Source organism: Babylonia areolata, chromosome 21 (assembly GCF_041734735.1).
Source record: "Babylonia areolata isolate BAREFJ2019XMU chromosome 21, ASM4173473v1, whole genome shotgun sequence".
Lineage (NCBI taxonomy): Eukaryota > Metazoa > Mollusca > Gastropoda > Neogastropoda > Buccinidae > Babylonia > Babylonia areolata.
In genome coordinates, this window is record NC_134896.1 from 57,460,020 (window position 1) to 57,475,035 (window position 15,016).

Genomic DNA, 15,016 nt, shown 5'->3' on the forward strand with positions numbered 1-15,016 from the left:
CGCACGTCTCATGCACATGTTTTTTTGTAGGTTTTGTGTGTGTGTGTGTTTGTTTTGTTTTGTTTTTGGCTGTTTTTTTTCCTCCAATTAATCAAACACTCGTCAACTTCTCTCAATATCTGGTAAGAAACACTTTTTGAAGTATTTATTTTCGCGATTTCCGACAATGAGCAGCTTTTTTCATTATCGTTCCACCATGCATTCACTTTTTTGGAAATTATATGGTATTTTGAATAAGCTACGTAAAAAAGTTATTTCAGAATCAGAGTTCACAGTCATTTTCGAACAAGAGCAGTATATGTCAGACAGGAGCTACATAATAATCATATACTTATGTGTTGCAACTATTTGTAAGATAGTAATTTAAATAAAGATATGTTTTATCATGAATCTGATAATTATATGTCATTATTATGAAACAGTCACAAACTAACTATCGAGACTGGCAGATGTCATAATATTCCACGTATATCTACTTGTTGTAACTTCGATATGTGTATGATTGGAAATGAGCTCCATTTTAATATGGAATACACTAAATAATTTGCAGATCTTTGATATCAGTGGGTTTTTTTCAAAAAAACGTGTTGAACCCGAAGTCAGTTTTTAGTGATTTGCAATTTGTTGAGAGCAGAGAGAGGGCAGTGTGTTTGAAAGTGGGGACATTTGTCCAAACTGGAAAGGTTCCAACGGTCTTTTATTCATTTATGTATCTTTATCACCAGTTCCATAAGCTTTGATTATTTTTCATTAAAGTTTTAATTTTTGGTGAAAAACAACAACAATGTTAAGGACTATCGTCCATGCCAAAACTGGTGTCAAAGAATGAAATATTTGTTTTGATTTGTATGTGTTTGATGTGACGCTGTGTGATCAGCAACCAGGAATGCGGATGGAGAATCAGAACAGACAGCCTGTTGCATGACCACCTCAGTCTCTACGTTGCTGACTTCCGCCTACAACTTTCAGATAACTGTGTCAACGACAGCCTCTCTATTTATGACGGAGGTAAATAAGGTCATGGTTCTCTTTCAATTACCTATTTATGAAGCTTTCAGGTGTTGTACACACGTGATTGGTCACAACCGTCACGTGACTGAATGTCATGATTGACGAACACGAGAACATTCATGCTATTTGTTAATGTCATTTTCCCAATGCAAGTGGTAATTTTGACATGGAAAATCACAAGAAGACCTACTGTGTGCAGAAAAGCCTGACTTCAAAACATAATAAATATTCAATTGATCACGTGCCCATTTGACATGGTGATTATTATATGAAGAAGCAGGTTAACCTTGAACACACACACACACACACACACACACACACACGTGCTTGAAGTAGTAATTCGGGGACATGAGTGTGTGAACGTTTAGGGGGAGATAATGATTTCGTGGATGCATTTGCTCCTCACACACACACACACACACACACACACACGCACGCACGCACGCACGCACGCACACACACACACATCTGTGTGTATTCATCGGAAACTGTTTTATGTTGTTGTTTTGTTTTGTTTTTTTCAGGTCAGCCAAGGACTAACAACCTCCTTGTGAAATTGTGTGGAGCCAAAGTCTTTAACAGATATTTCTACAGTTCTGGTCAGGAGATGTTCGTGCAGTTTAAGTCTGATTCATCAATAACTTTCAGGGGGTTTAAACTGCGGTTCAGAGCTATTACGCGAATGAAAACCACTATCCGTCCTTGTAAGTTATGCATTTGTTTCAGACGTTTTATCGTCTTTGTCATTGTCATCACTGTCACCGGTATGTGTTGTCGTAGTCATCATCATCAGTGCCATCATTCTGATTGTTACCATCACCACCTTCTATATGCTGAAAAATTCACACTTCATTAACTCATTGAGCCTTGCGCACGAGCATTGCTCTGGCGTGCAGTTTCGTCTCGCTAAAACAGTGTCCACGTTCCTACCAACGCATAATCCGCAAGGAATGGGAAATAACGTCTACGGTATATCTGGATGTGTCCACACGTAATTTGGAGGAAATAGTCTATTTTCTGCTGGGGGGTTTTCCGCCGCGTCAGTATGACGTGGGAAGCTGCCGAAGCTCCGAACTCCCTCGGATTGAAAGGGTTAAGTGTGATCGGAAAACCTTGAAGGTCATCTTTAAAAACAAAACGACGTGGGTTTTTTAACCTCCAGTGATAAGGTGCAAAGATGAATAATCTAGAAGTTCTGATCACATTTCATGTTAACAGCACAGTTATTCATCCTGTTTTCTTACTGTTCCTGTTATCGTTGAGACGTTACTGGATTGGGATTTTTCTCCAGGCCTCTTCCTGTTGGGGATTCTATTGCCCATGTCTATGGCTGTTTAGGATGTGATCAAACTATTCTATCATAACCAGGCATAACAAATTTCTCTCTCACATAGAATTCGAACTGTTCCCATTAGCTGTCTTCACTGGTCTCATACCTTCCTTCAGCCTCCAATCCTTCACTTTACAATTTTTTTTTTACCTTAATTCGGAGTAAACCAGATTCACGTACTCATGAAAGAATAGTTGTTTGTCTGTACTTCCGCTGTTTTCTTTCACTATTCTGTGTGTAACAGACAGAAAATTCTTACAGCAAGGGAATACAACAATTTCCTAAACCATTTCCAAACTGATTTTCGAATAAAGTAAAGTCTAGTGGCTACCTGCACATGTTTCCCAGCGTCGTTATGTTGACATGGTCACCCATTGACGGACAGTGTCTCTTCGGAGATCCCAGTAGAGGCCACTGCTGCCTGAGGCAGTGCCTGTTTGTCAGTGCTTTGGTCAAAGTTATTTATTGATTGCCTTGACATCCTCTTACCTTTCGTGACTAACATAATGAATGACTGTCTAACTTCTGGAAACTTTCCTAATTCATACAAGTGTTCTCTGGTAAAACCTCTGCTAAAGAAGCCTTCCCTTGATCCGGACGATATGGAGAACTTTCGCCCTGTTTCAAATCTTCCTTTTCTGTCTAAATTGTTAGAGCGTCTCGTTCTTTTGCAGCTTAGTGACCATTTGACTCACAACAACGTACTCAGCCCTTTCCAGTCAGCATACAGACCTCATCATAGCACTGAAACCGCACTTGTAAAGATCATGGGTATTTTAACATCCCTTGACAATAGTAAAATCTGTGTTCTTACACTGCTTGATCTTTCTGCTGCTTTTGATACCACTGACCATGCTATATTGCTAAACAGACTTAGATAATCCTTTGGCATCTCTGGCTCCGCACTGTCATGGTTCCAATCCTACCTTAAAAACAGAACAGAAACAGTCACGGTAAATGGCCATCAATCTTTCCCATCAACATCTATATATGGCGTTCCGCAAAGATCTGTGCTAGGACCAGTTCTATTTATTCTCTATACTCAACCACTTTTCGATGTTGTCAAAAACTATTCTGTAAATCACCATGCCTTTGCTGACGATAACCAGCTCTACAAAGAAACGACTTTTTCAGATTTTGACTCTTCCATTGGGGAACTTCAACAGTGTATTGCTGACGTTAAGGCTTGGATGAGTCAAAACAAACTACAGTTAAATGATTGTAAAACTGAAGCTATTATTATTTCTTCAAACAGATTGTCTATAAACAACTCCTTGCTTTCCTCTCTTAAAATTGGAGATTCAGATGTAGACTTTGTATCTTCAGTGAAAAATATATTCACAATGAATAAACACATAAACAATCTCTGCAAGGCTGCATACTTTCAAATTCGAAAGATAAGTTCCATCCGACATCTCCTTACTACTCTAGCAGCACAAACTCTAGTGTGCTCTCTTGTCTTGTCCGGACTATATTATTTAACTCACTCCTCATTGGTTGTCCTAGATACTTAATACAAAAACTCCAGATTAATATTTAGAACCAAAAAGACTGACAATATTACTCATCTTCTGCGTTCTCTCCACTGGTTACCAATTTCTGCCCACATTCAGTACAAAGTTGCAATTCTCACCTTCAACTCCATTTTGGGTGCTGCTCCTCAGTATCAGAGAATTGATTCAAACCTACACACCCTGTCGACAACTCAGATCATCTTCCGATTCACGGCGGCTACTTGTTCCTCGTGTTAAAACCCTATCCTTCGGTGATTCTTCCTTTTCTTATTCAGCTCCATATGTCTGGAACAGTTTACCTCACGATCTTCGCCACTCTCTGAAACCACATCTTTTTGAAACCGCCTATCCATAGATCTTCCATACCTTTTTAGTTATAAGCCATGCAAACTCTCTCTCTTTCGTTGTGTGTGTGTGTGTGTGTGTGTGTGTGTGTGTGTGTGTGTGTGTGTGTGTGTGTGAGAGAGATACCATATCACTTATCTGATGACACCACATATTCTTTTGTGTAGGGGAGGTGGAATTGTGGGGAGGGAGGAAAGATTGATGAACATTATATATATATATATATATATATATATATATATATATATATATATATATATATATATATATATAATGTGTGTGTGTGTGTGTGTGTGTGTGTGTGTGTAAATTTGACTATGACTCTAAATAAGTTAGTTGTACACAGACAAAACCGAAGCAATGATCATATGAACTAAACGAAAACTCTCTTCCATCACAGCTGACAAAATCAAACTTGGCAGCACATCCATCCCTCTTTGCAGTTCAGTCAGGAACCTCGGCGTTGTCCTTGACAAAACACTGTCCATGCAAAAATTTATCACTCACACATGTCAATCCTCATACTGTCAATTGCGACGCAGTTCCGTTCGGAAATACCTGTCCACCGACGCAACATCTAGACTTGTCGTTTCTCTCATTCTCTCTCGCCTTGACTACTGTAACTCCCTATTGTCTGGTTTGCCTGCTTCATCCATTCAGTCCCTTCAGCGCATACAAAACTCTGCTGCCCGACTTGTCCTCAGAAAGAAAAGATCTGAGCACATCACTCCTATTTTGCACATCTCCATTGGCTCCCTGTCTCACACAGAATAAAGTATAAGATCAGCACTGTGTTATAGATGTATTCACAAATCTGCCCCTTCCTATCTTTGTGGCTGCCTTCACCTCTACACTCCATCTCGCTCTCTACGATCGGCTTCGGATCCCCTCTGTTTACGCATACCCAGATTCAAACAATCAACTGTTGGACGCCGTTCTTTCTATGTCTCTAGGACCTTGCATTTGGAATGAACTTCCTCATTCGCTTCGTCAGGTCTCCACACTCAGCTCTTTCAAGTCTGGCCTTAAAACCCACCTCTTCACAAGATAGCCTCCCTCCCCTGCCTCTCCCTTGTCTTTAGTTTTAGAGTTATGCATGCGTGTAAATGAGTGGTGTGAAAGCGTTTAGATTTGTCTCTGCACAAGATTCAGCGCTATATTATTATTATATTATTATTATTATTATTATTATTATTATTATTTATTTATTTATTTATTTGTTTGTTTGTTTATTTATATGCAAGTACTCATGCTTGGCAACTTTGTTTTGAACTGCTGTACGTATGAGGCTGGCCGCAGGTTTCTTTTCCTGAGACACATTGTGCATTCCATTGCAGGGCCTACCACCACACCATCCAATGACACCAGCATATCAACGGACAGACTAAAGCTGATCATATGGCCAGTAGTTGGCCTCTTGGTGATAGTGGTTCTTGTCGTCGCTTTCATCTCCTGCACACGTCGGAAAGGGTCGCGCCAAGCCAGCCGCTCCACTACATCCAGCACGACGCCCCCCCGTGTCCCTGGTGTTGGGGCCAACAGCAGCAGCCAGCACGGTGTGTACATCCTGCCAGCCAACCAGCCCTCCAGGCCCGCTGAGACAGGGACCAGTCACACCAACGCGGCCTATTCTCCCACGTCGCCAGATGCCACCATCCCCATGCAGATGGCAGAGGCGGGACCGCCACCTTCGTACAGCGAGGTCATGAGGGAGGTGACGAAACCTCCAAGTTATGAGGAAGCGATTGGGGGCCGATAGGCTTGTCATGAACCCATCCGATGACGCTGTCAGGAACATCCTGGCGCATGACTGACGTTGTCACCAGGTACCGACAATGACTTGTACTACATGGTCTACAGCCACAGGAAGAGAGAAAAGTCTGACCTTATGAGCGACAGATAGTTGGTCGTCAATCAAACACAGCTCTACGTTAGTACATACCAGCACATGCTGGGACACATCCGCATGTACCAGTGCAGTGCAGTGCAGTGTCTTCTTGTAGAGTAGCATTTCCCTATGATGTGGTGAACACAGTGCGATGTCATGTTTTATTTTAGTGACAAACATTCACCACAGAGATTTCGTTGTGTGAAATTTGGACTACCCATTCCACACATTCACAACAGAGATTTCGTTGTGTGAAATTTGGACTACCCATTCCACACATTCACAACAGAGATTTCGTTGTGTGAAATTTGGACTACCCATTCCACACATTCACCACAGAGATTTCGTTGTGTGAAATTTGGACTACCCATTCCACACATTCACCACAGAGATTTCGTTGTGTGAAATTTGGACTACCCATTCCACACATTCACCACAGAGATTTCGTTGTGTGAAATTTGGACTACCCATTCCACACATTCACAACAGAGATTTCGTTGTGTGAAATTTGGACTACCCATTCCACACATTCACAACAGAGATTTCGTTGTGTGAAATTTGGACTACCCATTCCACACATTCACCACAGGGATTTCGTTGTGTGAAATTTGGACTACCCATTCCACACATTCACCACAGAGATTTCGTTGTGTGAAATTTGGACTACCCATTCCACACATTCACAACAGAGATTTCGTTGTGTGAAATTTGGACTACCCATTCCACACATTCACCACAGAGATTTCGTTGTGTGAAATTTGGACTACCCATTCCACACATTCACCACAGGGATTTCGTTGTGTGAAATTTGGACTACCCATTCCACACATTCACAACAGAGATTTCGTTGTGTGAAATTTGGACTACCCATTCCACACATTCACCACAGGGATTTCGTTGTGTGAAATTTGGACTACCCATTCCACACATTCACCACAGGGATTTCGTTGTGTGAAATTTGGACTACCCATTCCACACATTCACAACAGAGATTTTGTTGTGTGAAATTTGGACTACCCATTCCACACATTCACCACAGAGATTTCGTTGTATGAAATTTGGACTACCCATTCCACACATTCACCACAGGGATTTCGTTGTGTGAAATTTGGACTACCCATTCCACACATTCACAACAGAGATTTCGTTGTGTGAAATTTGGACTACCCATTCCACACATTCACAACAGAGATTTCGTTGTGTGAAATTTGGACTACCCATTCCACACATTCACCACAGAGATTTCGTTGTGTGAAATTTGGACTACCCATTCCACACATTCACAACAGAGATTTCGTTGTGTGAAATTTGGACTACCCATTCCACACATTCACCACAGAGATTTCGTTGTGTGAAATTTGGACTACCCATTCCAAGGAGACTGCTTTGGGACAGTGCTGGGCTATTCTTTTCACTTTTCTCTCGCTCTGTATATGTATATTTGTGTGTGTGTGTGTGTGTTTGTGTGTGTGTGTGTGTGTGTGTGTGTGTGTGTGTGTGTGTGTGTAAAGAGAGAGAATTCTCTTGTGCTTTTGCCTGCAAGTGTCACGGGTGACTGTTTTCTACATTTGTTTCAATGCTCCATTCTTGGTTTCAGCCTTTGAGCCTTCAGTTTACGTCTCTTTGCTGGGAGTTGGTTTTGGGGCTTGTTTCGTTTGCTATGAGATTAAAGGATGCATTTCAACATGCAGTTCAATCATGAGATTTAAAGACGCTGTTCAAGATGCAGTTCAGTTATAAGATACAAAGATGTGGTTCAGTTAAATGAGTTTTAAAGTCCAAACAAAGGAGATTTCATTGCGTTACGTTCATGGTATGAATACACTTCCACCAATGTGACTGATAATGTGTCGTGTGTGTGTGTGCTATGACGTCACACTGACCAGCACTTTCCACTGCTGGCGAAGGATGTCCTGCACATTACAGCCAGGGAGCTGTTGTTTCTATGTGACAGCACAAAACGGCATGGCAGACAACCTTACCTCTGCCCAACACATACCCGTTTATGTTGTGTGTATACAATGATTTCTCACAAACTGATGGGTGGGTTTAAATCAGCGTATCTTGGCTTCCAATCAGTGCCATATTTATACGTCTTTTGAACATGCATGTACAGTTGTTTTGATTTGATTTTATTCTTTTTTTTCTTCTTTTTTTCCATTTGTCCACATACCTTTCAGATTGATTTGTGTTTGTTGTTGTTTTTTATTGTTTTGTTTTGTTTTTTGGGTATAGCATATAGTGACTAAAGTATAGATACAAACGGTCATTGTTTTATTTACTTATGTATAGATATCCAAACGTGCTCGTCAGTATTGGCGATTCATGTATGTAGTTTCAGATTTTGCTGTGATTATCGTTCATACCAAATAGTCCTGTAAAGGACATGTGTTTTCTGTGTTCTGACTGATTTTGAAATGATCATATTTCATATCAAATAGTCCTGTAAAGGACATGTGTTTTCTGTGTTCTGACTGATTTTGCTGTGATTATTGTTCATACCAAACAGACCTATGAAGGACAAAATTAGTATTTACTGTGCGCTGACTGGTTTTGCTGTGATTATTGTTTATATCAAAAAGGCCTATGAAGGACAAATATTTACTGTGCGCTGACTGATTTTGCTGTGATCATTGTTCATATCAAACAGTCCTATGAAGGACAAATATTCACTGTGTGCTGACTGATTTTGTTGTGATTATTGTTCATATCAAACAGTCCTGTAAAGGACAAATATTCACTATGTGCTGACTGATTTTGCTGTGATCATTGTTCATATCAAACAGTCCTGAAAAGGACAAATATTCACTGTGTGCTGACTGATTTTGCTGTGATTATTGTTCATATCAAACAGTCCTATGAAGGACAAATATTCACTGTGTGCTGACTGATTTTGCTGTGATCATTGTTCATATCAAACAGTCCTATGAAGGACAAATATTCACTATGTGCTGACTGATTTTGCTGTGATTATTGTTCATATCAAACAGTCCTATGAAGGACAAATATTCACTATGTGCTGACTGATTTTGTTGTGATTATTGTTCATATCAAACAGTCCTGTAAAGGACAAATATTCACTATGTGCTGACTGATTTTGCTGTGATCATTGTTCATATCAAACAGTCCTGAAAAGGACAAATATTCACTGTGTGCTGACTGATTTTGCTGTGATTATTGTTCATATCAAACAGTCCTATGAAGGACAAATATTCACTGTGTGCTGACTGATTTTGCTGTGATCATAGTTCATATCAAACAGTCCTGAAAAGGACAAATATTTACTGTGCGCTGGTGTTGTCGTACTACGATTCATGCCATCCCTATTTTTTACCCACTTTCGTATCTACCTCCTATCTGTTGGTGTGCCTCCAGGCGTCTTTGGTGGTTTCTTAGTTTCACACCATTCCTTTTGATGAACGCTTCCAAAATGCTAGTGCTGAACTCCATTGCATCACCTTTTTTTCCCCAACAATTTTTTAATTCCCCATCATTCACCCATCCATTCCACAAATCTTACATTCATTCATCAACATCTTTCTGCTGTGGTCGTTATACAGGGTTACCTGCAAATGGACAGGAAAAGAGAAATGAAAAGTGTCATGGAAACAGGCAACAATGTTGGCAATGACATGATGTTGTAAAATGCATAAAGCTTCAAGAATATGCGATGTAGTGAAACATCTTAATAAATACATAAACAAATAAGTAAATAAACAAACATTTCTTGAGACAATACGGATGAATTATGTGACGGATGTCTTCACATTCTTTTTAAAGAAATGCTATATCAATGTATAACTGATTTTTTTTAATTGATTTTTTTAGCCTCTATTCATTTTTTAAACTATGCAGCTCTTTTTTCCAGCAAAGTGAGTCGTATTTATAGATTCTGAACAAGCAAGGCAATATAAGGTTTAACAAAAACAAAAATCTAGGTCGTAAAAATCGTAGTCTGCGAAACGAAGAAGACATGGAGGTGGACACATCATTTGACAACTTGCACAGCTCAACGTGAGCACGTGAAAACGGAGAGTTACGGCCCTGATGAGACACACAGCCCTGACACGAATACCTTGACTTTCACAAAGAGACATGTGTGAACTCACATAAAATTGTCATTTTGCTTGCGACGCGCCTTACGTGAAGACGCACATCGTGTAGATCAATTAAAGCAAAAAGAAACTCGAATACACATTGGTCTTTTGACTAATTTCTATCGGTAAGGAAAACTTGTGTTTTCTCCCCTATTCATATATAGTTAGTTGTTATTATCGTTACCGTTGGGGTTTTTTGTGTGAGTTTTTTTGGGGTTTTTTGGGGTGTGGGGGTGGGGGGGAGTCCCTTTTTTTGTTTTCCTTTAAAATACTTTTTTCTTTGTGCTCTGCACGTGGCTTTCTTCATTGACCGAAAAAAAAAAAAACAAACAAAAACAACAACAACAACAGCAACAACAACAACCCCCCCCCCCCCCGCCCCCCCCCCCCCGAAAAAAAAAATCATACTAATCATACTAATAATGATAGTATTATTGATGGTAGCAGAGCAAAATATTCAAAAAGAAAAGAACATTTTGTGTGATAAAGAAAAAGGAGATAGGAATAGTCCCATTCATGCTTCTCTTGTGTGTGGGTTTTCTAATGATGGACATTTGTTGCGTGCTTTAATATTCTGCATGTGCATACGTATGTCTGGGTTTCTTTATGCATTAGTGTGCATTGTATGTGACATTTTCACTCAATCCTTTCTCAAAAGACAATGATGACGATAACAACAATAATAGTCAAAATAGCAATAATGATGATAATAATAATAACAGGTACTCAGAGGAGGAGCTGAAGAGGAATGATAATGATATTAATTAGATGCATAATTATTGCTGTTACTACCTTAGTCAACGTGATTGCAGTTTTCATGTACAATTAGGTATGTGCCATGTATATGCAGAGCATTATCAATGTTGTCAAGCACTATGTTTATTCTGTATCTATATGAACTGTACTTTTCGACGTGAGACTTGCTGTTAAAAAATTACTAAGATTGGAGATGATGTTTTAGTTTTCTTGGCAATACTTATGCACATCTTTCCAATAAGTACTATTCTGTTTATAGTATTTACCGTGCAGTTTTTAATTTCTTTGTTTTGAAAACCAAACAAGACTTCGTTTACTGTCACTTGTACTGCTTATATAACGTTCAACTGCTCTCCAAACATTATTGACATTTGGGCATTCAAAAAAGAAGTGTTCAATAAAATCTACCACATCTTTGCAAGTCGTGCATTTATTGTCGTCAGTCACATTTATTATATGTAGCAGAATATGTGTGCAGCTCACTCAAGGAAGATACTGATCGACCTTGACACTGGAAATCGCTGTATTCATTTATTAACTTGTTTTTGTTGTTGTTCGTCTGTTTGGCAATGGATGACCGAGAGAGATACGTGGATCGATCCATACACGAAGCTCACTCAAGGAAGATACTAATCGACATGATAGAAAACACTCTTTCTGGTTATTTACTTTTGTCTTTGTTGTTCTTGTTGTTGTTGTTGCTGGTGGTGGTGGTGGTGATGGTGGTGGTCTTTTTGACAATGGATGGCCGAAGCATTCACGGGTTGATCCAGGCAGACGTGGATCGATCCATTCACACAGCTCTCTCTCAAGGAAGACACGCATCGACCTTTGACCTCACACGTCGGAAGAACCGCACGACAGAACGGCCTGCGAGTAGGGAGGGGGAGGGGATTCTGACAGTCCACCACCACCCTCCCCCAACACCCTCATCTCTCTGGTGCAGCTGGTGGAGCTGGTGGAGCTGCCGCCTGTGGCTATCTCTGTGTAAGGCGGCGGCAGCGTGTCCTCGTACGACGGAGGGGCTCCGAGAGGGAAGTCCACTCCTGAAGACACCGTCATCAGCTCGGACCTTCCAGACCTGCCACCACATCCACCACCACCACCACCTCCTCCGCTAGGGTGGAACAAGGAAGTGGTACTGCTTCCGCGACACACGCTGTCGTTCCTGAAGCTGAGCATGTCCCTCCACCAGGAAGACCTTCTGTGAGAAAGACCACCGCGTCCTTCTGCGTCAGCGGCGAAAGGGGAGGAGGCTCTTCTTCGAGTGAAGCTGCTCCTCGTCTCTAATCCTCCCCTTGTTCGAAACCTGGGGGAGAGCTTGATGAGGACGCCCAAGAAACAGATGAGGACGATGAGGGCTGCTATGCACAGGATCCCGATGGTGAGGGAGTTGAAGATGTTGGTGTCGGTGGGTGGTGGTGACGTGTTGGTGTTGGTGGGGGTGTAGTGGCGGGGGGTGGGGGTTTTCTTGGGGCGGTGGTGGTGAGGAGAGGCGGTGTGGTTGGTGAGAGGGTCTTGGGAGAGCCCTGCAAGTGAGAAGAGTTTTAAAAAAATCAATTCTTTGAAGAAATAGAAAGAAAGAAAAAGAAGAAGAAAAAAAACCCACAAAAACCCCCCAAACCTGGTTTTATCACTGTTCGCACGCATCTGCTTGATTGACCATTACTTCTACTAATGAGCAAGAAAATCAATGAGATTGTCAGAGAGAGACAAGAAGCAGAGACGAGACAGAGCGTGCCAATAATCATGTGTGTGTGTTTTCACGCGTGCATGCATTCATTCGCCCCACCCCCACCCCACCCCAAACCCCAACCCCTAAAGCGAGACCGCAATGCACGTGCAAAAAGACACGCCGCCGGGTGTCACTCACAGATGCAGTGAGGAGCCAGGTCTGCAGATACTTCCCTGTAGTAGAGCACGAAGCCTTGATAGGCCCCGACGCTGCTCGCTTCGAACCTGACGGCCATCACAGGACCCTCGCTGCAGTAGTGCCTGCCCGGGCGGTCCTCACCGCGGCACAGGTCGATCCGCTGAAGACCCCCGCTGTCCCCTGCAACACGGGATGGGGTGGCTGCTGGAGGAGAGGCTTTTCTTCTCAGACAATGCCATCATATATCAGACAGAACGGAAGAAAGAAAGAAGGAAGGGAGGATGGGAGAAAGGAAGGAAGAGGAAGGAAGGAAGGCAGGGAGGAAGGAAGAGGAAGAAAGGAAGGGAGGATGGAAGGAAGGAAGGAAGGGAGGAAGGAAGGAAGAGGAAGGAAGGGAGGAAGGAAGGAAGGGAGGAAGGAAGGAAGGATGGATGGATGGATGGATGGATGGGAGAAAGAAGGAAGGAAGGTAGGGAGGAAGGATGGATGACAGGATGGGAGGAAGGAAAGAAGGAAGGAAGGAAGAAAAAGGAAGGAAGGAAGGAAGGATGGGAGAAAGAAGGAAGGAAGGGAGGAGGGACGGATAGCAGGATGAGAGGAAAGAAAGAAGGAAGGAAGGAAAAAGCAAGAAGGAAGAAAGGAAGGATGGATGGAAGGATGGAAGAAAGAAAGAAGGAAGGGAGGAGGGGAAAAAGGAAGGATGACAGAAATGAAGGAAGAAGAAGGAGGAGGAGGAGGAGGAAAAAGATTGTTTCAAACCACTAAGTGCAACATTAATGTTCCTGTGTTTCATAAACTTAATAACACAGCTTTTGGGCCAAAGAGGGAGATGTGTGTGGTGATTGTGTGACTATCGCCGGTTGGTGCATCGGAACTGTATGGAGATTTCTGATTGGCTGAGTGCACACGGCACGGGACAGACAAGACCTTGGTGGGGGAATTCAACTCGGGACAGACTGGAGTCAGCAGCGCCATCTTGTCTGTATATATGATAGTCAGTCGTGTCCGACTATGACCATCAGAACAGTACAGGAGGCAACTGCTGTCCCGGCTATTCCGGCTAGAAGTTGATTATAGTGGAGGGTGCTTTTGCCCAAGTTACATCCCCACTCTCTCGGCCAAGAGGGTTTTAGGACAGCTGGTGTTAGGATGGTTCCCAAAGGCTAACTAACCCTCAAGGCTGCAACACTAAAAGCCAGTACAATCTTGCCTCCTAGTTTGTGAGTCATAGTCCTTCACAAAAGACTCAGCTGTAAATGATTTCCCATTGCAATATGAGAAACCATTGAACATACGGCTCTCACTTTGCAGTTGGCCCAACTGTAAACTTATGTCAATCTGTGCTGTAAGCTCATACATACTGGCCAAAGTAAAACACATAGCACACCCTCACACCCACCACCGTCTCCATTGAGAAGCGTGATGGTGGTGTTGTGGCAGTAGGCGGCGGCTGCAGAGCTCATGCCCAGGACCAGCTGGTCCAGATACACCTCCACCACACCCCCCCGGCCATCGCTGACTGTAATTGTCCACTCGCAGTCTGCGTCTCTGTAAAGCAGCGAGGGGGGAAAGTATTGTGCAGCTTATACTGCTACTTGTTAGTGTGCGACACATTCTTTATAAAGCAGCTTGCCCACTAAACGAGGGAGTGGCTGGTGGGGTGAGGGGAAGTAGATAAAAAATAGCAGGGACATATCTTATTCAGGTATAGCACAGTGAGCGCACAAGCTTATACTACTACTACTACTACTACTACTACTACTACCATATAATGATAATGATACCACTACTACTGCTACAACTACTACTACTGCAACTACTAATGGCGATGATAATAATAATCATCATCATCATCGTGATGATGATGATGATGATGACGACGACGACGACGACAACAACAACAACAATGATAAGAAGAAGAAGAAGAAGAAGAAGAAGAATATTGTTACTATTACTACTACTTCTAATATAATGGTTTAAACTACTAATGTGCTCTAAGCGCTCACGTGAAATGATACATATACACACGTACAAAATTAAAAAAAAAAATATATATATATATATATATTTATTTCAAGTAGAGTAACGCGTCCGCCTAGGAAGCGAGAGAATCTGAGCGCGCTGGTTCGAATCACGGCTCAGCCGCCGATATTTTCTCCCCCTCCACTAGACCTTGAGTGGTGGTCTGGACGCAAGTCATTC

At 42.0% G+C, this 15,016-nt stretch overlaps 2 protein-coding genes across 6 annotated transcripts in view; one reads left to right on the top strand and one right to left on the bottom strand.

The window, feature by feature from the left end:
- LOC143295989 (scavenger receptor cysteine-rich domain-containing protein DMBT1-like) overlaps positions 1-8,962 on the top strand; it is a 32,865-nt gene extending 23,903 nt beyond the window's left edge. The window contains exons 13-15 of the mRNA XM_076607714.1: positions 878-1,008; positions 1,536-1,715; positions 5,538-8,962. Coding sequence (XP_076463829.1) covers positions 878-1,008; positions 1,536-1,715; positions 5,538-5,959 — 733 coding nt within the window. The 3' untranslated portion in view covers positions 5,960-8,962. The remainder of the gene's footprint in view (positions 1-877; positions 1,009-1,535; positions 1,716-5,537) is intronic.
- A 545-nt stretch (positions 8,963-9,507) lies between these two features.
- Positions 9,508-15,016, bottom strand: part of LOC143295990 (uncharacterized) — an 11,275-nt gene continuing 5,766 nt past the window's right edge. For 4 of the 5 annotated variants that reach the window (XM_076607718.1, XM_076607716.1, XM_076607715.1 and 1 more), the window contains exons 4-6: positions 14,202-14,362; positions 12,815-12,994; positions 9,508-12,470 (exon numbers count right to left, since the gene is read on the bottom strand). In XM_076607718.1, coding sequence (XP_076463833.1) covers positions 11,779-12,470; positions 12,815-12,994; positions 14,202-14,362 — 1,033 coding nt within the window. In that variant the 3' untranslated portion in view covers positions 9,508-11,778. The remainder of the gene's footprint in view (positions 12,471-12,814; positions 12,995-14,201; positions 14,363-15,016) is intronic. The other variant, XM_076607719.1, reaches the window with a different exon arrangement.